This window comes from Chelon labrosus, assembly GCF_963514085.1.
Source record: "Chelon labrosus genome assembly, chromosome: 19".
In the NCBI taxonomy this organism is placed as follows: Eukaryota; Metazoa; Chordata; class Actinopteri; order Mugiliformes; family Mugilidae; genus Chelon; species Chelon labrosus.
In genome coordinates this window covers 18,344,711-18,367,409 of record NC_140352.1, presented here as the reverse complement: position 1 = coordinate 18,367,409, position 22,699 = coordinate 18,344,711, and the positions used below count along the sequence as shown (strand labels likewise).

General features: G+C 42.5%; 1 protein-coding gene across 3 annotated transcripts in view; it reads left to right on the top strand.

Annotated features, from left to right (window-relative positions):
- The window catches only part of trrap (transformation/transcription domain-associated protein), a 75,356-nt gene that overhangs the window by 1,881 nt on the left and 50,776 nt on the right, over window positions 1-22,699 (top strand). For 2 of the 3 annotated variants that reach the window (XM_084568056.1, XM_084568057.1), the window contains 33 exons: window positions 34-144; window positions 390-494; window positions 810-893; window positions 1,278-1,334; window positions 1,498-1,623; window positions 2,071-2,148; window positions 2,574-2,662; window positions 3,195-3,291; window positions 3,916-4,054; window positions 4,762-4,840; window positions 5,463-5,697; window positions 5,788-6,124; window positions 6,339-6,436; window positions 6,588-6,782; window positions 6,880-7,071; window positions 7,171-7,336; window positions 7,440-7,696; window positions 8,136-8,336; window positions 9,524-9,675; window positions 12,131-12,330; window positions 12,614-12,831; window positions 13,062-13,259; window positions 13,406-13,684; window positions 13,944-14,105; window positions 14,278-14,374; window positions 14,586-14,707; window positions 15,769-15,939; window positions 16,674-16,742; window positions 18,325-18,444; window positions 18,825-18,944; window positions 19,254-19,418; window positions 19,551-19,732; window positions 20,325-20,523. In XM_084568056.1, the coding sequence (XP_084424182.1) occupies window positions 34-144; window positions 390-494; window positions 810-893; window positions 1,278-1,334; window positions 1,498-1,623; window positions 2,071-2,148; window positions 2,574-2,662; window positions 3,195-3,291; window positions 3,916-4,054; window positions 4,762-4,840; window positions 5,463-5,697; window positions 5,788-6,124; window positions 6,339-6,436; window positions 6,588-6,782; window positions 6,880-7,071; window positions 7,171-7,336; window positions 7,440-7,696; window positions 8,136-8,336; window positions 9,524-9,675; window positions 12,131-12,330; window positions 12,614-12,831; window positions 13,062-13,259; window positions 13,406-13,684; window positions 13,944-14,105; window positions 14,278-14,374; window positions 14,586-14,707; window positions 15,769-15,939; window positions 16,674-16,742; window positions 18,325-18,444; window positions 18,825-18,944; window positions 19,254-19,418; window positions 19,551-19,732; window positions 20,325-20,523 (5,100 nt within the window). The remainder of the gene's footprint in view (window positions 1-33; window positions 145-389; window positions 495-809; window positions 894-1,277; window positions 1,335-1,497; window positions 1,624-2,070; window positions 2,149-2,573; window positions 2,663-3,194; window positions 3,292-3,915; window positions 4,055-4,761; window positions 4,841-5,462; window positions 5,698-5,787; window positions 6,125-6,338; window positions 6,437-6,587; window positions 6,783-6,879; window positions 7,072-7,170; window positions 7,337-7,439; window positions 7,697-8,135; window positions 8,337-9,523; window positions 9,676-12,130; window positions 12,331-12,613; window positions 12,832-13,061; window positions 13,260-13,405; window positions 13,685-13,943; window positions 14,106-14,277; window positions 14,375-14,585; window positions 14,708-15,768; window positions 15,940-16,673; window positions 16,743-18,324; window positions 18,445-18,824; window positions 18,945-19,253; window positions 19,419-19,550; window positions 19,733-20,324; window positions 20,524-22,699) is intronic. The other variant, XM_084568058.1, reaches the window with a different exon arrangement.

The window sequence follows — 22,699 nt, the reverse complement described above, 5'->3', positions numbered from 1 at the left end:
AGTTTGCATTTATCTTGGACTTGTCTGTTTCAGAATGTGACGTCTTCACCTCAGTACTCCACCTTCCTGGAACACATCATTCCTCGCTTCCTCACATTTCTTCAGGATGGAGAGGTTCAATTTCTTCAAGAAAAACCTACACAGGTACGTGGCAACAGACGAGTGCACTCATCAATTGTTATCTGTTCATCAGTGTTCACCAACTGTCTGTAGACTGTAGACCATTACACCCGTATGTCATTCACAATCTGTCATGTTGTATTATTATAAGTGACTGAAATTCATCACAACACATCCCCGGAAATAAATCAATGCGACTGGAGTGTATTAAATCATACGATTGCATGCAGGGCTGGTTTATTCACTTAAAATATCCTCTGTTCCTTCAGCAATTGAGGAAACTAGTCCTGGAAATCATCCACCGCATTCCAACAAACGAACATCTTCGTCCACACACCAAGAACATTCTGTCAGTGATGTTCCGCTTCTTGGAGGTATGAGTCCAATTCTCAGTACAACATTTTAAATTTTATGGTTTGGATCATTCATAAACTTGAAGCATGAGAGCATTTTTAATTATAGTAGTTGACTTTGCCTTATTACCCGATAACTAATGAGTTTTGGAAGTTTAATTATTGAAAGTTTGTTCATTTAATATTAAGCGCCTTCAAATTAGTTGGGGTTGACAGCTGTGGCACAAATGTATTGGATGTTGATATTTGGTATCTACAACTCAATATGGAGTCAGTTTCATGTGTCTAGACAGGAGTTATTTCTCATTCGTCTTCTTCCCTCATTTATTTTTCTAGATTGAAAGTGAGGAAAATGTGCTGATATGTCTGCGAATCATTATTGAGCTGCACAAACAGTTCCGACCTCCAATCTCTCAGGAGGTGAGTCTCTCGGTCTTGTTATTTAAAAAAAGTGTATTAAAAATGTTGCGAAAGTGATATTGATTAAGGGTGTCCTTAACTAAAACGTGTCAGAGACTAGTTGTCAGTTTAAGAAAGTCCATGAATGAATGAAAATGAATGCATTGGAATTATTTTACAGTATAGTTAGTGTACGTTTTAAAGGTAGCATTTTCTAAATATTTCTGAGAGGTGAAGTGCATTACACTTTCATAACTCGTGACTAATGCCTCATCCGCGGCAGTATGCAATTACCAATAAAATACGATCAATTAAATATACATTTTTAGGTGAGAAAGTCCTGAATGACAAACAATAGGGGCAGAAATAGGTTTGTAATTCAATCATTATGTTTTTTCTTCACAGATTCACCACTTTCTGGACTTTGTGAAGCAGATTTACAAAGACCTTCCTAAAGTTGTTGTAAGTACAACTACCACAGCAGGTGGCTTTTTTTTTTGTTGGTTCCAATTTGTCAAAGTTTTCTCTGGAAGCACTTTTAAGCTTGCCATTGTCTTCCCCTCACTGCCTTTCTTCGTCCAGTTTTCTTCTTTTGTTCTGATACGGTATATTTTACTTTCTCCAGACCAGATACTTTGAGAATCCACAGGTCATCGCAGAGAACACAGTTCCTTCACCAGAGATGGTGGGGATGATCACATCGGTGTTGGTTAAGACTGCACCTGAGAGGGAAGACAGTGAAACACGAACGGTAAGCAAACTCAGCAGTGTATATCTCCACCCCGTTGACCCTGTGCAGTACTGTCTGGAACCAGCAGATGGTAGTTGAGTACTGTTGTGATGTTATTACGGGAGTGATAACAAGTTACACTTAAATACACGAGACACTGGAAACACATAGTGCTCTTTTACAGCAGTGGCCTGTTTCATATATGTATAAACATAACCATTCAGTGATCTATACGTATTATGATAAAAACAATAAGAAACAGTCTTCTGCTCTGGGAAACCTAAACATTAATAAACCATGTAAATTTCATGCTGATGCTGTAATTTAATGTCAAGATTCTTTTGCTAAAACTGAGATTTGCTCTTCACTGTACAGACTTGTTGTTCATATGTTTTTGCCTGTTTTTGTGTGCAGTGGTTACGTTGCTCAGTCTACATTACTAATATGATTTTCCTTTTCTGCTTCAAGCACACCATCATCCCACGGGGGTCATTGTCTCTCAAGGTGCTGGCAGAGCTTCCGATCATAGTGGTGCTGATGTATCAGGTCAGTTAAATCCTCTTGGGCTTGTCTATAAATACTCATTTGTCTACATGCGAAAATCTGATAACACAGTTCAGTAAGATGGTAAAAAAGAATATTAAATAGTCTCTTGCGTAAATGTAAATACTCTTAAAAGATGCACTTAAAATTCCTTGTCTTTATAAACACACAACTCATTTGCAGTTTTAAATAAACAGAGTTGGTATATTTCCTATTTTGTTTGCTCAGTAGATCTTTGCGTATAATCGGTTCCCTACAGAGTGACTAATAGACCAACTTCCCACCACAGAAATGTTGTGTTCAGGGGAAGTTCAGGCTGGCTTCTGGGCCACATAGAAATCTCTTTTGGCATGAATCCTGTCGGCTGTAATGCGCGAATACATATTTTTTTAATTAACAGAAGTTGTGTGTCTGTTTTGTTCCCACAGCTATACAAGCTAAACATTCACAATGTGGTGTCAGAGTTCGTACCCCTCATCATGAACACCATCATGCTCCAGGTGACTCCACAGGCCAGGTAAAATACATCTGTGTGTCCGTGCAAAGTTATGAGCGTGTGAGTTTGAATGTGCCTGTAACAAATTTTCACTGAAATGGGTTTGGCCACTTTTAAGAGAATTGACCCCCCCCCCCCTCCCCCCGCAGCCCTTCTCCATCTCTTTCGCTAAGTTGATGGTGATGCCGCCTGGCACTTTACCTGCCAAGCCAGAGTTAAAATCCATTTGGGGAAGTTAAAATTGGCTTAGCAGGAGGTGAAACCTCTTAGGGAAGGAAGGGGGGGTTTGTGTTAAGGATTCCAAACGGGAAGGAAATGGAGCAGAGTTAATTTAGAAAAAATACCTCGGCCGTCTCTGGCAGGTATAACGAGAGTGTTCTCTACATTCAGTAACCGCTGTGACGCAAACAAACAAGTCACCCATGTAGAATTAAATCCTGCATGTGCACCAACGATTTCAACCTGTGTAATTGCCACTGCTGCAGGAACACAGCATCATTATTGCCTTTGATGGGACTAAATGGTATTTGTATGTTAATTTTTTCCTTTGTAGGCAACATAAGCTTTACAACAAGGAGCTTTATGCAGACTTCATCGCAGCCCAGATCAAGACTCTGTCATTTCTGGCCTACATCATTCGGATCTACCAGGTATACCAGAAGAATTTTTTAATGCTGATAAAATTTTAAATTGCAGCATCAAATTTTGAATACCAGCTGAAAATCCTCTGACTGTGTAATGAAGAAAACATATTAAAAAGGATTTTTTTTCTAAAGAATTTTCTATATTTCATTTCTGCTTGTGGGTGTCAGGTGATTGGCAGGAAACAGTGTAAAATAATTTACTCACTAGTAGGAAAGAAGAACAGAGATAAAGTTAGACTTTGAAAATTAAATTAAGACTTAAAGTTTACTGTTTTGGTTTTCACACCGAACAAGAATTAATGGCACACAAAGCTTACTCTGATGCTGCCTCCAGCTTTAATAACAGTGTGTATATTAACAAGAAGCAGTGTGAAAGACAATAAAAACCAAGGCAGTAGGAACAGACATCAAAAAACACTGATAAAACCATAGAAAGAACCCGCTTAGGAGAATTCTATTAGTATGACGTTCGTTTTTAAGCCCTTATAGACTTTATGAAATATACGGCATATGGCTTGTATTGTTACTGACCTTTGTATGAGCCATTTTAGGGGTGCACAACTGGCCCCAGAATACAGTAATTTCAGAAATCCTAATCATTAATCATTGTCTGCTTCTCCTCCCTGTCAGGACCTGGTAGGAAAGTACTCTCCACAGATGGTGAAGGGCATGCTACAGCTGCTGACCAACTGTCCCTCCGAGACCGCTCACCTCCGCAAGGAACTGCTCATTGCAGCCAAGCACATCCTCACAACTGACCTCCGCAGCCGTACGTACACACACACACACACACACACACACACACACACACAAATGCAAATAAGCTAGCGTGGCACAAGATAATGAGAAGAGAAACTTTTTTACCTCCTCAGTGAAAGCTAAAGAATTTTTGAGGCTCATTTAATACATTTAGTCTATAGTAGCTTCTTGCAATGTCACACTTCAGAAATAACATTTTTAATAGCTGTCAAACCACGGCTCCAGAACCTCATTTTGATTTGGTGACTGAGAGGTGAAAAGTGCGACTGAATGGATTGAAAGCTCAACCATCCATCACTGAAATATCGAGACAATAATACACATTTTGGATGATTTTCTGTGTTACTTCTGAGTCAGTGGCTCAAACCGTTTTCAGTGATTCAGCTTATTTCTGCAAGAGATTTGACACTCAGTAGTTGCAGAGAACTGAGAAAACTCAGGACACACAATAAAGTGTAGGTGTTTGGATGTTAGTCATTCTATTGCTGCCAAAGCAGACAAAGGCACACGGCTATATTTAAAATATTAAATAAACTAAAATTACTCTTTTTTTTATTTACAGATTTTGCATGTATTCAGTAGGTGTTATTGCTAATGAAATTTCACTCACTCTTGAACCTACCTATTCAGATTTTCCCCAATTTTCCCTTTGTCTGCACACTTCTCTCTGAAGCACATTGAACCACTTGAAATCATTAGAATATGCATTTCTTTCAGAGTTTATCCCCTGCATGGACAAACTTTTTGATGAATCCATCCTGATTGGTTCTGGCTACACTGCTCGAGAGACTCTTAGGTAAGTTCTCTGTATGTGTAGTCACGATCATTAGAATTCCTCAGTGTCAGACGTCTCTCTCTCACTCTCTCCATCTCTCACACACACACACACACACACACTCTCTCTCTCACACACACACTCTCACTCATCGATGATTTCTCAGCCAGGTGCATGTCAAGTGTCCTAGCATATTAATCAGGCAGTTCTCAGTGCTGCACAAATTCTCAGGGAAGCTGAGAACAACACTGCAGCACAGATCGCCCTGTCAAGTTGTCATGTACACTCGCTTCTCTAGAGGGCAGGCTGCCTGCGCGTCCTCTCTTAGTTCTGTTTCAAAATCTCCTCGACCATCCTCAGTTGCCAAACTAGCTCGCCCCATCAACAAAATAGCTGTCATTATACATTAGTACTTCATTGGAAACAAGGAAGTTGGATGGGATCTGGCAGGACTATCAGTGTCACTCATTAGCTCACCTTTTCTCTCTCTTTCTTCCTCATCCCAAACCTGCTTTCCATATCTGTGAAGTTTTTCCATTCCACTGGCAGTCTTTTCAGTTTTCACTACAATTTAGCAATGAAATGGGATTATTTTTCTCCTCTAAATGTCACAGTTACTGTATATGTCTGTCCTTCTTTCCAGACCCTTGGCCTACAGCACTCTAGCAGACCTGGTCCACCACGTTCGACAGAACTTGCCCCTGACAGATTTATCCCTAGCTGTGCAGCTCTTCGCCAAGAACATTGATGACGAGTCGCTTCCCAGTAACATCCAGACCATGTCCTGCAAGCTGCTACTCAACCTGGTAGACTGCATCCGCTCAAAGTCAGAGCAGGAAAATGGCAATGGACGCGACATCCTGATGAGGATGCTGGAGGTAGGAAGTAGGACCTGGGTTCAGTAGAAGAGTAGCTGTTGCTGTATTTTTACCCGGATATTAATGTTTTATTTTAATCTTTTAAAACAGGTGTTTGTGCTGAAGTTTCACACCATTGCGCGCTACCAGCTTGTCTCCATCTTCAAGAAATGCAAGCCTCAGTCAGAGATGGGTATGGTTGACCCAGGGGCGTTACCTGGGGTACCAGCCACGCCCACTCCATCAACCACCCCCGCCATTCCACCCCCTGCTCCTCCAACGCCGGTCGCTGCTGCACCTCCAACAGCAGGAACTTCCTTCGACCGACCCGGCGAGAAGGAAGACAAGCAGACGTTTCAAGTGTCAGACTGCCGCAGCTTGGTCAAGACCTTGGTGTGCGGAGTGAAGACGATTACTTGGGGCATCACGTCTTGCAAGGCGCCTGGAGGTGAGAGGAGATTTTAAGTCATAATTTAGGTTCTGAGTTATTGGATTTGAATTCATCTACCACTGATCACGTTTGTAGAACTTTTGTGCTATTAGGCACTTCAAATTTTTATGCATATGTACCAGTTTGTTGTTAAGGAAATTGAAGAGTATATCATTTTATAAATCTTGGTCTTGTCTACATGTAATGATGAACTTTTTCTTTCTGCTTTCAGAGGCTCAGTTCATTCCTAACAAACAGCTCCAGCCAAAGGAGACTCAAATCTACATTAAGCTTGTCAAATATGCCATGCAGGCTTTGGACATTTACCAGGTACAACTAAAGAACAAACTAACTGCACTGATAGAAGTTTTACAGTTGCTTGTCTAAAATATTTAATAAGGGTTTTGGTTTTGAACAACAAAAGGGTTTTGGTGTCAGCAGCCTAGTGTAATAGGTTTCATGTTTCTCCTGACGTCTCCAGGTCCAGGTCGCCAATAACCAGCAGACGTACATCAGAGTGGCCAATTGCCAGACGGTACGCATGAAGGAGGAGAAAGAAGTCCTGGAGCACTTTGCTGGGGTCTTCACCATGATGAACCCCCTCACATTCAAGGAGATCTTTCAGACTACTGTGCCGTACATGGTGGAGAGAATCTCCAAGAACTACGCACTGCAGGTACATTATTTTCTCAATTTTAGAAGTCAATACATTAGGATACTGAGTATAATGTATTTAGACTAAATTGCTTTGTTTTCTTCTTAATGTTTTTCAGATTGTGGCAAATTCTTTCCTGGCCAACCTGTCAACATCTGCTCTATTTGCCACCATCTTAGTAGAGTATCTTCTTGAAAGACTGCCGGAGATGGGCTCCAACGTTGAGCTCTCAAACCTCTACCTCAAGCTTTTCAAGCTTGTCTTTGGTTCAGTGTCACTATTTGCTGCTGAGAATGAGCAGATGCTCAAGGTGATTGGTGTTTTTTGTTTGTTGTTATGTTTGTGTGAGCCTGCTAATTTTCTCTATCCTTGCCACTTCATACTGATTAAATTGTTCCTCTGTCCTTAGCCCCACCTCCATAAGATAGTGAACAGCTCCATGGAGCTGGCCCAGTCGGCTAAGGAACCGTACAACTACTTCCTGCTTCTCCGGGCTCTCTTCCGTTCTATTGGTGGAGGCAGCCATGACCTACTCTACCAGGAGTTCCTACCCCTCCTACCTAACCTGCTGCAAGGTAAAAACACACGCACCATTACGTTCAACTAAACATAAGACCATATATAAGACCACTGTTAAAATTTGTGCCAAATTTCCAATCCCCTTCCTGTTTCTATTAGGTCTAAACATGCTGCAGAGTGGTCTCCACAAGCAGCACATGAAGGACCTGTTTGTAGAGTTGTGTCTGACAGTGCCAGTGCGTCTGAGCTCCTTGCTACCCTACTTACCCATGCTAATGGATCCGCTGGTATCTGCCCTCAACGGCTCTCAGACTCTAGTCAGCCAGGGCCTTCGCACCCTGGAGCTGTGTGTAGACAACCTGCAGCCGGACTTCCTCTACGACCACATCCAGCCTGTCAGGGCTGAACTCATGCAGGTCAGGGGCTGTTTCTTGTCATAGTGATCAAATAATAGGTGTTTCTTTGCAGTTTTTATTGTACTCAAAAAAAAATAAGAGTATGTAACATATCCAAAAATGTAACTCTTTAATTATTCACTCTGAATCAGTTGCCCTCTTGTGGTAAAAAGAGGGCACAGCAATATCTGCGGATAGGATCTCAAGAACCAACAGAGATGGACTGTTTAGGGCCATTCATACCTGCAAGACCAAGTTCTATGACGTGGTTTATCTTGGTTCTATAAATGTTTAAACATACTGACATATAGTGATTATTGCTGATATCTGTCTTGTAATCACTTAAGTGATCAGTCGTCAGAGTGATTATTTTGTGGATTTAAACTAATCCGCCTCATGCTGTTATTTCCTTTTCAACATCCAAACTGATATTTTATCCCCTTCTTACTCTGTGCTCCAGGCTTTATGGCGCACACTGCGTAATCCAGCGGAAAGCATCTCCCATGTAGCCTACCGGGTGTTGGGAAAGTTTGGTGGCAGCAACAGGAAGATGCTGAAGGAGTCTCAGAGGCTGCATTATGTGGTGACTGAGGTCCAGGGGCCCAGCATCAAAGCCGAATTCACTGACTGCAAAGCCTCCATACAGCTTCCCATGGAGAAGGTAAGATATGATGACGTCTTATACTTTGGCCAGATGTTTTCCCAAAGTTTTGGGATGAGTTGACTTTGTAACATTGTCCAGAATGAGTTTGGAAACCCTTTTTTTCTTTTGTATTTTAGTTTGAGAAAGAAATAATTAAACATAAAAGAGCCTGATATTCCTCATTATTGTTCTCCACTGAGAGCAATACATCTTTGTCACAGGGTTGTTTGTGTGAGAGAGAAAGTGAGTGAGGAGATGTGTGTGTCCTCCAGGTAATTAAATTCATCTCTTGTTTCTCCTCCTCATCCCCAGTCAGTAATCATCAATCTAGTCTGGGCCACCATGACGGCATTATTTACTCTCACTAATGGCTGCTCCCTCTTCTTGGCTATCAGTCTGTGTGTTTGCCATCATCATGGGCGCAGGCAGCACACTTTCAGACCCACACACTCTGTCACATGCTGCACACCCACATGCACAAACTGAAGGCATGAATCTCTAGCAGCCTCATAATGCAGCCATACGGCCAGTTTGCACATTAGGGAAAGACAGCTTGAAGCGCTGTACGGTAGACGGAGAAATCAAGTAATATCGATGCAAATAATTTTAAGATATACAGCATGTAAACACACTCGTGGAATTTAAGATTTATATCTTTCTTCTGCACTGCTATTTCTTCAGCTTATTTTGTTTTTCAAGTTATTTTCCTGTTCCCTTGTAGTGACCCCAGGTACTCTTGAAGAGCCCAAGGACAAAGCTGTCTTTTCTGAGAAGTTTGCCCCTTGAACTTATATATCTAACACCTAGTAGTAGAGTACTTGTCAGAGTCCCCGACCTGACAGAAATATCCTAATATCATAATACCCTGACAGGTCTACAATTCAGTTATGCTGTGACCTTACTTCCTCTCATCCTCCCTCAGTTCTTGTGTGCTCCTCATCTTCTCCTCTCTGTTCTGAGTGGCATTAATTAGTTCATTTTCTCCATTTTAAGTGCCCGGCTGCTCTGGCTTGTCAGCCGTTAATGTGGAAATGATAATGACCTTTGCTCGGCCAGATGGCGCTCTGTGCAATTAATCACATATATGTATAAAATGCAGTGCAAGTCTTGGATCGGTCATTTAAAATGATTGGCACTTGGCATCATAGAAACTTGTTATTTCAGAATGAAAAGGGTGAAGATAAGCATGTTGTGTTTCCTTTAAGGCGATAGAGACGGCTCTGGACTGCCTGAAGAGTGCCAACACAGAGCCTTACTACAGACGACAGGCCTGGGAGGTCATTAAGTGTTTCCTGGTGGCCATGACCAGTCTGGATGACAATAAGCATGCTCTCTACCAGCTTCTGTCACATCCCAAGTGAGTAAACATTCTGGGTTTGAGTTGGCATATGTCTCTATATTTATTATACATTATTGAGAAACTTATTTTCAATGAGTTGTCATTTCAGTTGCAATGCATTCTATTAGTTCTATATTATTGGATGAGTTATGTTTTTTTGTCTTCAAACGTTCAGTGTATAATTTTATCCCAATTAATGAAGCTACCATGACATAGCCTTACGGGCACTTCTCCAGATATATAACTATTCTAATATTTTATCATCCATGTTTCTCAGCGGCCAAATAAGCAAAAGAAATTCACCCTCCTTCTGCCTCCTACCCACTGTCTACTCGGACGTCTTGCAGGGTTTCAGTGAAAGTAACTGTTGTTCAGCATTATTAGCTCAATTCCAGTCGCCATTGTTTGAAGTTAGCTAGCTACCGACTAGCGTTTTAGTGTCATAATTACAGCACGATGCTGACACCAGGGGTCGCGTTAACCGTATATTTTCCGTCATTGACCGTTTTGTTTTTAAAACTGTGACGGAAAAATCTGATGGCCATCTGTCATTTTGACAATTCACACCCCTGACCATTTGGTGACGAGTGACATTATTAATTGGCTCTTGTCTCTAATTGCAGTTTGCGTTCCAAACATTGCGGAACTTTTATCAGTGCACGATTTCCTGGTACACCGATTATACTGATGCACACGTCAGAGCTCGGCTAACCATAGACATATATACAATATGTATGTATATGTGTCTATGTCTATGCAGCTAAGGGCTACCAAAATGGAGGAATCGGATGAAAGCACGTTGCTAGGACTGATGAGTTTTTGTGCAAATTGTTCAAAATATAAGAGTTTGCTTACCACCGAAGCACTTCAACCCTACGGTACCGTCTAAGAGCTGTTAGCGCTAGCAGTCCCGCTCCGAGTACGGACAAGACGTGTCGGCAGCCCAAACTTTTTTTCCCCCTACCATTTAAAGTCAATACTGTCAATACTGAAAAAGTATGTAATGTTAATGAAATTTTAATGAAAATTAAATGCTACTGAATTGCATTATTATCATTTAAAGAATTAAAGTGACGGGTAAAAATAGATGACCCTGTCAGTCAAAATGACAGACAACAAAAAAAGTCTAGCGCACCCTCTGGCTGACACACCAGTATAAATGCTTACAGGGGCATGGGCTGTGGTCCAGGCTCTGTGTAGATCCATAGCAGTCTAAATCTGCACAAACTGCAGTATAGTGACAATTTAGTTTTTAAAATAAACCCAGGTTTCTAATCAGTCCCCCCACTTCTTCTGCATTTATTTGAGTCGGCTTGAATTTGACCTCTATCCCATGGCTAGTGTCTGTTCCACTTTCCCTGCCCTCTCCCAACCCCTCCTACCGCGCCATGTCTGTAAACACAATGCCTTATATCCCGTCTTACCACCTGCTGACATGCCCTGCTTTCTCTCTCTTACGTCATGTCTTCACAAACACACTGCTTCATTATTTCCCTCTCAAAAGCGGGTGTTGGTAATTACACATTCGAAGGCCACCCACCCTCTTCCAGACTTAACTGGAAGGCGGAAACACATACATGAACAGACGAACGGAAATGGGGGTGGTTGTCGGGTGGGTTAGTCACATTACCATCATTGATCCCCGGGCACTGGCTAATTGACTTTGCCCCTGTCTGTTTATGCTACACCATTCCCCATACATTCTCCTGTCATTATGCTCCAGTAACTACACACATGCACACAAATACAGTGGGGATGAAAGTGTGTCAGTTATGATTGGGGGGGCTGTGCTTGCCGCTTCCTCAGACGTCTCGATTTGCCGCCTCCTTTCTCTCTGAAAGATTTTGTCTCACCCACTGTGTCCCCCTTCGTTATCTTCCAGCCATCTTTCTTTGCCTCAACACTGTAAATGTAGAAAAGAAATTCCTGAAATGCCAATTTTGCTGAACAGTTCGGCGTTGGAGTGGCATGCCCCTGCATGAGTAAAGGGCAATTGATCTGACATTGTGTCGACAAAGCCGCCTGCCACATTCGCCCCACGCCCTCCACCTCCTCACCCCATCTCTTCCCTCCGCCTCCAAAGAGCAGTTTTTCAAATGGCAATAATAAAATGAAGCGATCCATCAGGTCTGCCCCTGGCGTGTGGCATTATAAAACACAAGCTCAAGCATGGAGAAAACAGCTGCTCAATCACACCACGGCCCAGTTGCCTTCAGCTGCAGTAAATAACAAAAATACCAGCAGGGGACAAAGAAAGAAGGCAGAGGAAACAGAATGGCAGAGATAATCTGAAGTATGCAGACTAAAGTCAGGATGGACATGGAGCTGTCTTGAAATATTATATGGATGCACATTAAATGATTTTTAGGTTTCCCATCATCAAGAAAATGTCAGTGCCACTGCGATAGGTTAATATGTTGTCATTGTGGATGTGTAATCCTCTCATTTATTGTGTGGTTTTCACCCCCATTAGTTTCACAGAGAAGTGGATCCCCAATGTCATCATCTCTCACCGCTATAAGGCACAAGACACGCCTGCCCGCAGAACATTTGAACAGGCCCTGACTGGGGCATTCATGTCGGCTGTGATAAAGGACCTGAGGCCCAGTGCATTGCCCTTCGTGGCCAGCTTGATACGCCATTATACCATGGTCGCTGTGGCTCAGCAGTGTGGTGAGGGACTGGTGCTCTTCTTACTCGCTACATCTAATATTAGCTTTCTGTTTTGCCCTTGCGTTGGTATTTATTCCCAGCTGCTCAAGAAAATTAGTCTCTTACCAAATATTTGCTTTTGGAAATGTTATCACAAGTCAGGATTTTTCTTTCTACATTTGGCACAAGATGTATTAGCGTTTTAAAAATTTGCATGTACTTTTCCGCAAATGATGGTGATCTCTTTAATCTAAATTAAAATTTAGACCCATAATTTATTTTCTTTTGTCATACTTCATCCCAGGTCCTTTCCTGCTTCCGTGCTACCAACTTGGCAGCCAGCCGAGCACAGCCATGTTCCACAGTGAGGAGAATGGCTCAAAGGGCATGGATCCGCTCGTTCTGATTGACGCCATCGCTATATGCATGGCCTACGAGGAAAAGGAGCTGTGCAAGATCGGAGAAGTGGCCCTAGCCGTCATCTTTGACGTGGCCAGCATCATCCTTGGCTCCAAGGAGAGGGTGAGTCACTGGGAGGATGATTCACCTATTTGTGTATCAGAAATAAGCACTTAAGCTCATTCTGCATATTTGTGGTAAATGTACCATTAAGATAAGACAATTATTTCACGCAGTCTTCTGCCAGATCAACCTTATGAAAAATCAAATATTCTGACTTGCATTCAAATCATTTTTGTAATTTTATATGATGTGGGAGTCACCTTTAATCATCCTGGCGTCTTCATTCTCAGGCATGCCAGCTGCCCTTGTTCTCCTACATAGTGGAGCGTCTGTGTGCCTGCTGCTATGAGCAGGCCTGGTACGCTAAACTTGGTGGTGTGGTATCCATCAAGTTTCTGATGGAGAGACTCCCTCTGATCTGGGTGCTACAGAACCAGCTCACCTTCCTCAAAGCCCTGCTGTTTGTCATGATGGACCTCACAGGAGAGGTGAGAGTAATTGAGTGCATTATCTGTTATTTAGCAAATAATTTCAAAAGGTAATGCTCTGTTATCTGTGCAAACAATCTGGTGTAGCAACTTGTACATTTCCTGTCTTGTCAAAGCACTGTTAGCTTACTGCTAAGGCATTGTAGTTATTGGTTTTTACACAGGTATCAAATGGAGCCGTAGCGATGGCAAAGACCACCCTGGAGCAGTTGCTGGTGCGCTGTGCCACTCCACTGAAAGATGAAGAAAAGACTGAGGAGCTGCTTGCCGCCCAGGACAAGTCTTTCCACATGGTCACCCATGACCTCGTCCGAGAGGTCACCTCCCCCAACTCCACGGTCAGAAAGCAGGCCATGCATTCACTACAGGTGCTCGCCCAGGTCACTGGCAAGAGTGTTACTGTCATCATGGAACCCCACAAAGAGGTGAGAGCAAAGATTTTTCTGTAAATATATATAAAGGTGCACTTCAACAAGCTTAAACACAAAGTTGCTGAAGAGAAACACCTCATGAGATTCTGTCCATTTAAATATAAGACTGCAATGCTACTTTTAATCATTAAGTGATCTCTCCACCTAGTAGACGGTGGATACAGTTAGCAATGTTGTTCTTGGCACTCGCTGTAGTGCCTTGGAATGAAAATGTAATGTGACTTCATTGGGCCACTGTTGCCTTTCCCTTCAGGTTTTGCAAGATATGGTTCCCCCTAAGAAACACCTGCTGCGTCACCAGCCTGCCAATGCCCAAATCGGCCTGATGGAGGGTAACACCTTCTGCACCACACTGCAGCCCCGCCTCTTTACAATGGACCTCAATGTCATGGAGCACAAGGTCTTCTACACAGAGGTATGCAAGCTGCAGAATCATTTACATTGAGGACATTGACTTTAAGCCGTATCATCTTCATATAGAATAAAAAAAAGGTGTCATATTATACGGAGTTGCATGACTCATTGCCTTAGATTTACTGTAATGGACTGTTGACCCCTTTCTCCTTTTTTTCTCCACTCATGTGTAGCTGTTGAACCTGTGTGAGGCAGAGGATGCTGCTCTGATGAAACTGCCCTGTTACAAGAGCCTTCCCTCCCTGGTTCCACTCCGTATTGCTGCCCTAAGTAAGTAGACCCATCCCATTTTGTGTGTAGTATTTTCTTCAACTACAACTTTTATTTCATTTACCAATGAGATGAATAAATTAGCTACTGGTTTACTAAAAAATATTTCAGGTCAACTGATTTCTTGTTCTTACTTTCTCTAGGTATTTTATGTCTATTTCTTATCAGAAAACAAGCATTAAATGCTATCAATGTTCTTTATCCTGGTCAGATGCCTTGGCAGCCTGTAACTACTTGCCACAGTCCAGAGAGAAGATCATTGCTGCCCTGTTTAAAGCCCTCAACTCCACCAACAACGAACTGCAGGAAGCGGGCGAGGCCTGCATGAGGAAGGTCAGTGTGTTACATCTCTTCCTCCTTCCTGGTTTGCTTTGTAATTGCAGTAGAATAAAATGAAAACACTACGAATTCGATTTGAAATGACTCACCCCTCAAATTGATTATTACATTGAGTACTTAATGGATTACAAAATTCTGTTATAAAACTGACATTTCTAGGAAGTGAATGATTTCTCATGCTTCTATAATCACTTAATAGACTTGACTGATGTAATCTCATGTTACATTGTGTTTAATATTCAAAAATTGCAATGCTGTGACCTTCACCCTTAAGCTAGTATTTCTTAATTTTTCTGTTTGTATTGTTTTACTTGGTCATGTTTTACATTCATTTTCATTCTCTTCTTAAAATCTTCCTCCTTCTTTTGTCTCTGTCTCACATGTCATTTACCAACTTCAGAGGTCTTTGTTAATCCTCCCCTCATACCATTTCCCCACCCACTTATCTTCATATGGACCTCCCTCTGCTTTATCAGACTCTCCCTGAACCAGCCTCTATTCATCAAAATATCCATACCATCTTAGCCTCCATCTTTCTGCTCCAAGCTCTTTGTCCATTTTCCCTTCCATTCTGGCGTCCTTAATTTTCTCCTTTTTTTTTTTAGCCACCGTAGCTCCTTTTTCACTATCCCGTGTTTTTTTTTTTTTTTTGCTTGCCATTTTCTGTTCTCTCCATTCTTTCATCTCTGCCCCGCTAGCACTAATGAGCGTTGCCATGGCCAGATCGATACAGGATGGAGTGTTTGTTCTCAGCACTGAGAGGAAAATGAATGTGGCTGCCATGCATCATTCCCCACCCTTCTGTGTGAGGGTGTGCGTCATCGGCGTTTGCTTGGCATGTGTGCTTGTTTACAGCTCACCATGCCCTCATTTGAGTGGCCTTAGTTCCTTAATGGAGACGCGAGGGGTAGTGAGCAGTTTGCAGGGCTAGAAGACCAGACAAGGCTGGGTCTCGCGTTGACAGGAAAAAACTGTGAAGGGGAAAATAAAATGGGTAAAAGATCATATCAGATGTCTATTTTTAAATATTTTAAATTCCCTTTACTCCGTCGTAGTTCCTGGAAGGTGCCACTATTGAGGTGGACCAGATCCACACTCACATGCGGCCATTACTGATGATGCTCGGCGACTACCGCAGCCTGACCCTCAACGTGGTGAACCGCCTGACCTCTGTCACGCGTCTTTTCCCCAACTCCTTCAACGACAAGTTCTGTGACCAGATGATGGTGAGAAAAGTCCGCACTCTGTTGTCATTCTCCCTGTCTTCTCGCAACATTTGCCTGTTTTTATTCAGCACCTGGTGGCTTAGCAGTTGTTGTGGCATGAGCATGACAACCAAACTGGACAAATAGATTATGCACATTAGTCTGAATTCGACAGCCCACCACAAATCCTATACAAGGTGTTCCGACCTAAAAATAACGAGACAGGAACGTCAGTATTTGGACAATTATAGTGAGTTCTATCTGATTCTTGCTTGGTGATCGGTGTCTGGGAGTTGTCGTTGTGTCTTCCTGTGTTATGTGCCAGACAAGAACTCAACAAAGCCTCTCTAGAGCAGGTGCTAATGACTAGTATGGCAAATCTGGTTTCCAGTACGTTTGCAAGTTGTAAGCAGTTTGTATATGTACATATAGACTGAGGTTTAAGCAACTTTTTGCAGAAAAATAACACAATTTGTTTGTTTCTGTGGCATAGAATCATAACTTAAAATTTCTTAGTTTGAACTTCAATACCATACACAGTGTAGGTACAATCATTTCTAGCGGCTGTATTGTAGGCTTATACTTTGAGGTAGCAAAGCCAGTAGAGCCTATGTGGTTCTTATACAGTTTGGCATATTCTCAGCTTGTCTGCTCTAAAATAGTTAAATAATTGAGCAAAAACTTTGTGGCAGAGATTTGAATGACTGGGTGAAAGTATGGCAATTTAACTTGAATTTTATTTCTCTATATTTCAGCAACACCTGCGGAAGTGGATGGAGGTAGTTGTAATGACACACAAAGGAGGCCAGCGCAGTGATGGCAGTGTAAGTAAACACATTTCATACCCATCCATATAGCACTAACAAATATAATACACCTGTAAATCTTGTCCTGCTCACAGCATCTAGGTATGTCTTCTTTCTTTTGTCTTTACAATCTGCTTGAATGAACTACAGAAGCTTTCCTGGCCAGTAGAATCAATACAGCTGTCTACTGGCACTGTTTTTGTTCAGTTGATCTTTCATGCCTAAACCAAACGGCATTCGCTGAACGTGGAGAGAAATCGCTCCTTATACTCACAAAGCTTTAGTCACATGTAGTCAACACCTTCTCTGTGTGGCCTCCTCCCAGATGAGTAGTGAGTGCCCATATTACAATCAATGATTAATTAGGCGCCAGGCAGGCGGTGGTGGGCCCAGCGCTGCGTCTCCTCATTATCTCCCGGACAGATAACCTTGTAAAGGCAGAGAAAAGGTGAGAGTGAGGGGTAAAAAAAAAAAAAAAAACAGCTGCCTCTCCCTCCCTCAAATTTTTTTGCTGTCTTAATGGGAGCCCATCTTAAAATGATGTGTTTAATTAGATGCAAATTGGACTTTTGTCTTACCCGCCCTCCAAATTGTGGTCTTTGTGCCTGTTGACAGCAAGCCTGGCAGTGACAGTAGAGCCAGGGTCAGGGAGTCAATTAGCTGAGCCTGATGAAGACAAAAATTGGGGTCGGACGGATGTAGAAGGGCCGAGGAAGAGGGTCTGGAGACATGAAGGTTTTGACAGAAAAGAGGAGAATGTGGAGTGAAGGTGTGGGGAGGAGGGTGAAGGGCTTTGTATGAAAGAAAAAGAAAACTGCTTTGACTGAAAGGCTTTATTCCAAAAATTTCACTTTCAGTATTCTCTACTTGGTGCCAGTCAGACAAGTGTTTTTTCCTCCTAATGCACTTGATTCTATGCTATTCCACTAACCTTCCAGTATAGGCCTTTTCCTTTTATTCATCCTGAGAAAAATAGTTCCTGAGTTTATGCCCATTATCACCTTCCATGTGGAACGAAGACACACAGCCACACAAAAATGCACACATAATGTTCTGCTGACTCTTATCATTGTCTCCCGTTCTGGTACAGCCTGCGTTGGAGGGCGTTGAGGTGAGATGTGACCCGGTGTCGCGCCCTCTGTTGGCGACTTTCTGTCAGTGATTGAAACCTAGTTTGAACCAATGTCGTGCTGGTGAAATGAACCCATGTCGTGATAGTGGTGGAGTTATTTCTGTACCCATGTGTCTGTGATCATTTTCAGAAATGTTCCTGGAATGTCCAGTTGCCCTGATTTTCCTCAGACTTTTGCACAAGATATTGACAACACAAGGTTTATAGCAATGACCATGCATACTGTCCTTTATTTGTTTGTACCCTGTGCAAGTCTGATCCCAGAGCTTGCGGGTAGTTAACTTGCTTATAATTACAGATGGCATTTTCAGTTTTTTTTTTTTTAAACTGCGATTCATCCTCGTCTTTCCACAGTGGCTGTCCGCCAAGACTGTCTGTCAGATATTATGTCTATGTGTAGCTCATCTGTCCAAGAATTTCATCCACTGCTTTGTTCCCTCTGTTGTCTTTCTCTGAACCTTTCCACAGGAGATGAAGATCTGCTCTGCCATCATTAACCTTTTCCACCTGATCCCAGCTGCACCTCAGACTCTAGTCAAACCTCTGCTGGAGGTGGTCATGAAGACCGAGAGGGCTATGCTCATAGAGGTAAGACACCAACTCTGCAGTTGTGGAGGTTGTCTTACATTTGGGATGGTACAAAAACCTGGAGGATGGAGGATCAGCAAAGATATCCTAGAGTGCTACTGAAACAGCAATTTAGGAAAATAGAAGCTTAAATTGTTGTCGTGTTAGTTGCTTTTTGTTGTTTATCATTGTTTAAAGCAAAACTGAGTCACTGATATTAACTAAGGATGTTTTATGGGTTGGGAGATGTTTCCAGATTCTATTTGATCTTCATAATAGAGTTATTGGCATGTTCAGCCATGCAAGTCTAATTCTTCATTTGGTCATTCTCATCATTTCTTCCTCCGCCCGTTTCCTCTGCCCCTTTCCTTCTCCTTCCCCATTCATTTGTCACGCACCAGGCCGGCAGTCCATTCAGGGAGCCTTTGATCAAGTTCCTGACGCGTCACCCGTCTCAGACGGTGGAGCTGTTCATGATGGAGGCCACGCTCAACGACCCCCAGTGGAGCCGCATGTTCATGGTCAGATGATAGCGCCTCTAAATGGCACTCCCTTCAGTCTTTTCATTGACGTATACGCCATTATGAATCATTTTGTTTTTGTGCTGCCGCGGTAATGGGCTATAATCAGGGATATATCACAGCTCAGTGGTCATGTTAACACCAAATTGAGACAGATCACTCTCAGTAACAGTTTCTTTATCATTCTTTTCATTCTATATTTATTTAATGTGTTGCGTAGAGTTGATTCAGTGCCGTCGTTCTCTCTTGTTTTACTACATGTAGTAGGCTCGTGTTATACTTAAAATATGTTTATGTGTTCATATACAGAGTTTTCTGAAGCACAAAGATGCCAAGCCGCTAAGAGATGTATTGGCCTCTAATCCCAACCGCTTCGTGCCCCTGCTTGTGCCTGCTGGCACTGCAACCACTGTTCGACCTGGATCTCCCTCCACCACCACAGCCAGACTGGACCTGCAGTTTCAAGCTATCAAGGTACAACAAATCTTTGCAAGTCAGCTGTACAAATGTGTGAGGCTTTGGTAGTCATCATCCAAATCTTAATATGGCTTATCGCACACTAATGCCATAATTTAATCTAATCTTTTCCTTCCTCCCATTGTTCAGATTATTAGCATCATAGTGAAGAATGATGAGGGCTGGCTGGCGGGGCAGCACTCCCTGGTCAGCCAGCTAAGGCGAGTCTGGGTCAGCGAGGCCTTCCAGGAGAGACATCGCAAAGACAATATGGCTGCCACCAACTGGAAGGAGCCCAAGCTGCTTGCCTTCTGTTTGCTAAGCTACTGCAAGTATGTAAATGTACTCTACATACAGGGTTGGAAATTCTAAAAACCAAAATATAACATGCCCACCCAAAACAACTACACCAGCTGAGCTCTGAGCCAGTGATTACTCTGAAATTAACAGCATTACCAGCAGACAGTAAAACTTTATGACTTAAGCGACCTTTTGGGTGTCATCTTGAGTTATTCAGTAGTTTAAGCACTTTCAGCTTATCATGCAAATTTCCAAAGCAACTTCACTTTCTAACTTCTAACTAAATGACATTCCAATCATGAATGACCTTCTCACTCCACCTCTTTGTCTGAGCACTGAGAAAGTGCTAACACACTTGGTGCTCTAGGCACTTAGCAGATGTTTATTTCAGACCTCACAATTAACCCCCAACCACTTCAGCTAGTAATTTCAAAGTGTATGTGTTCAGTCAACCTTCTTTTGATAAACATATTCTGTTTGAAAATGTAAAACTGGCCAATTATCAGAGTTGCACTGCGTGGTATCCAAGATTTTTTGTTAGTTGTACACTGTATTGTTGTTGACATTAGACATATGTCTTTCTATCCTAGCACTGATATCATGAACCCCCTGTCTTCTCAACAGGCGTAACTACTCAGAGATCGAGCTACTGTTCCAGCTGCTGCGGGCCTTTACAGGTCGCTTCCTGTGCAACATGACCTTCCTGAAGGAATATATGGAGGAGGACATTCCCAAGAACTACTCTATTGCCCAGAAACGTGCCCTTTTCTTCCGCTTCGTCGAGTTCAATGACCCCCACTTCAATGATGAACTTAAAGCAAAGGTATGTGCACAAGCAAACGGTGCAGGGAAGTTGGCAGCAGAACCCAGAACTTATGGTGCTATTGTTTTCCATCAGTATGACTCAGAAAAGATCAGCTGTTCCTAGTTAGTCCGAGTTTCCCTGCTTTCCACTTTTGAATGACAAGTAAAGAATACTGCCACCTGCTGCCATGAACAGTTTTTTTTCTGGTTCTGGTTTTTGTAGTGTGTTCAAGTGCAACTTTTTGAGGCGATGGCATTGTTGGCCTTCATCGCATCTAGTTCTATGATTTTGATTTGCTGTGTCCAGGCCCTAGGACTTTACCTCATGACTTTACTATATGCTGTATGTTGACGTGTATGAATTATTTGCATTGCACATTTGCTACGGGTTAGTTTATTTCAGATTGCTTTACTGGTGATTGTTAAGCGATGTGAAGCGAGCAGATAAATGTACTTTTAGGGTACTGCAGGACTGCTGTAACCTACGCAAGTAGCCATTTATAATTGTGCGCTCATCATTCTTACTCGCTCTGTAAAAATGCCACCCAAACGCTATTCGATGCTGTGTCTTTTTTGCCAGTCGGGCTGGTTTTTTGTTTCTACTTCCTGCTTCACATTCAACAATAGCGACTGAAACGTTCGCCAAAATTTCGCCAAAGATGAGTCATACAGATGTTTGTATTTCCGAACCCACTCAGTTTTGGCATTGATCCAAAACAATTAATTCGAAAATTGCCGAGATGGAGAAGCAGCCGGAAATACTAAAGCGGAAACACGCTGCTACCAAGTGGAACAACCACAGTTCTTGCGGTCCGTGTTGCCGCGGTGCATGGTTACATTTCAGGGGAGTTTTGTGATAAACAGGACAAATTGATGGCTAATTTGTAATATGTGACAAGTTTACATGGTTCCAACAAGAATGTAGCCAAGAGTGTGGCAACATTGTATTCTCAGTCTTTGAAAGGTGCTATATACACTTAGACGAAGATGCACGTTTCAAACTGTAGGGCACATATTGACAGTGAAAAAAAAAAAAATGTTTGATTTATGTTCTGGACTACGTTTAAAATTATAGTCCCCTTTAATCTTTCCAAGGCCTAAACTTAATGATGCATTCTTTTTTCAGCATCTCCTCACCTTACTTACTTTACCTCCTCATTATGGGAACTGCAGCATTTAGGGACCTGATCTGTGTGACTTTTATGGTTGGTGTGTTTTGTACCAGAAGTTCTTTGACAGAGTCAGGAAGGTCATTTTGTCTGGTTGTAGACCCTCAGAGGCTCACAGATGAATGCCTCTGTCCTCTCTACCTGACCTGCTGCTGCGAGCATTACAGTCATTGGGCTGCTTTTTAATTAAGCTCACTCTCCTGCATGCACACGCGCCCACACACCCACACACACACATATTTTGCACAGCTGTAAGAGGCACACAGCTTGGCACAGAGGAGCAACAGCACTGCTGTTAAGTACAAATGGGTCATTGGGGAAGGCCTGGCCCGGTACACACATGACACATAACCAAATGGCTGCGTGGCAAGAACCCACAGACACACGCACAAGAAGCGGGCAAGTGCACCCAGACCACCAAATCCAAGGACATACAATTATGTTTAATGTTTCTCCCTCCACCTGCCCTTTCTGCTTGGGTTCAGTTTGCATTGCTTTAGTGGCTGTGGAGTGTGAATGTAAATGCAGAGGAGAGAGTTCAGCCGGCTAATTGTTCTCTCACTTATCTGTATCTTCCCTGCTGGAAATGTTGCATTGGAATTTTTTGGTGTTTATTCTTTTAGCTCGCAGAGCTGCTGCATCCCCACTGACCTCCACCCCCCATCAGAATGTTGCTTCTATTGTTGTTTTTCCCTTAATTGCCGTCTGCTGGTTTGCAGCAGATGCTCGCTGTGCGTGTGAGGCACAGACCGACAGACAGATGATATGTTTTTGTGTGAATATGTTTGTGCTGATTGGTGTATGAGTCGTGAGCAAGAGAACGAGTGTGGGTGTTACCTCCGCTGACATTTAAATAATTGCCTGGAACATTTTCCCAGAAGCGTAATATCACAGGAAAGTGTGTGTGTGTGCATTCTCAGTATGCCTGGGAGTTACATAGAAAATCAGTTTCTTATGTAGCATCACAAGGGTCTGGGAGAATATTTCACTTGGAGTAAGCACAGAGAGGTTGTAAGAGTAGAAGAG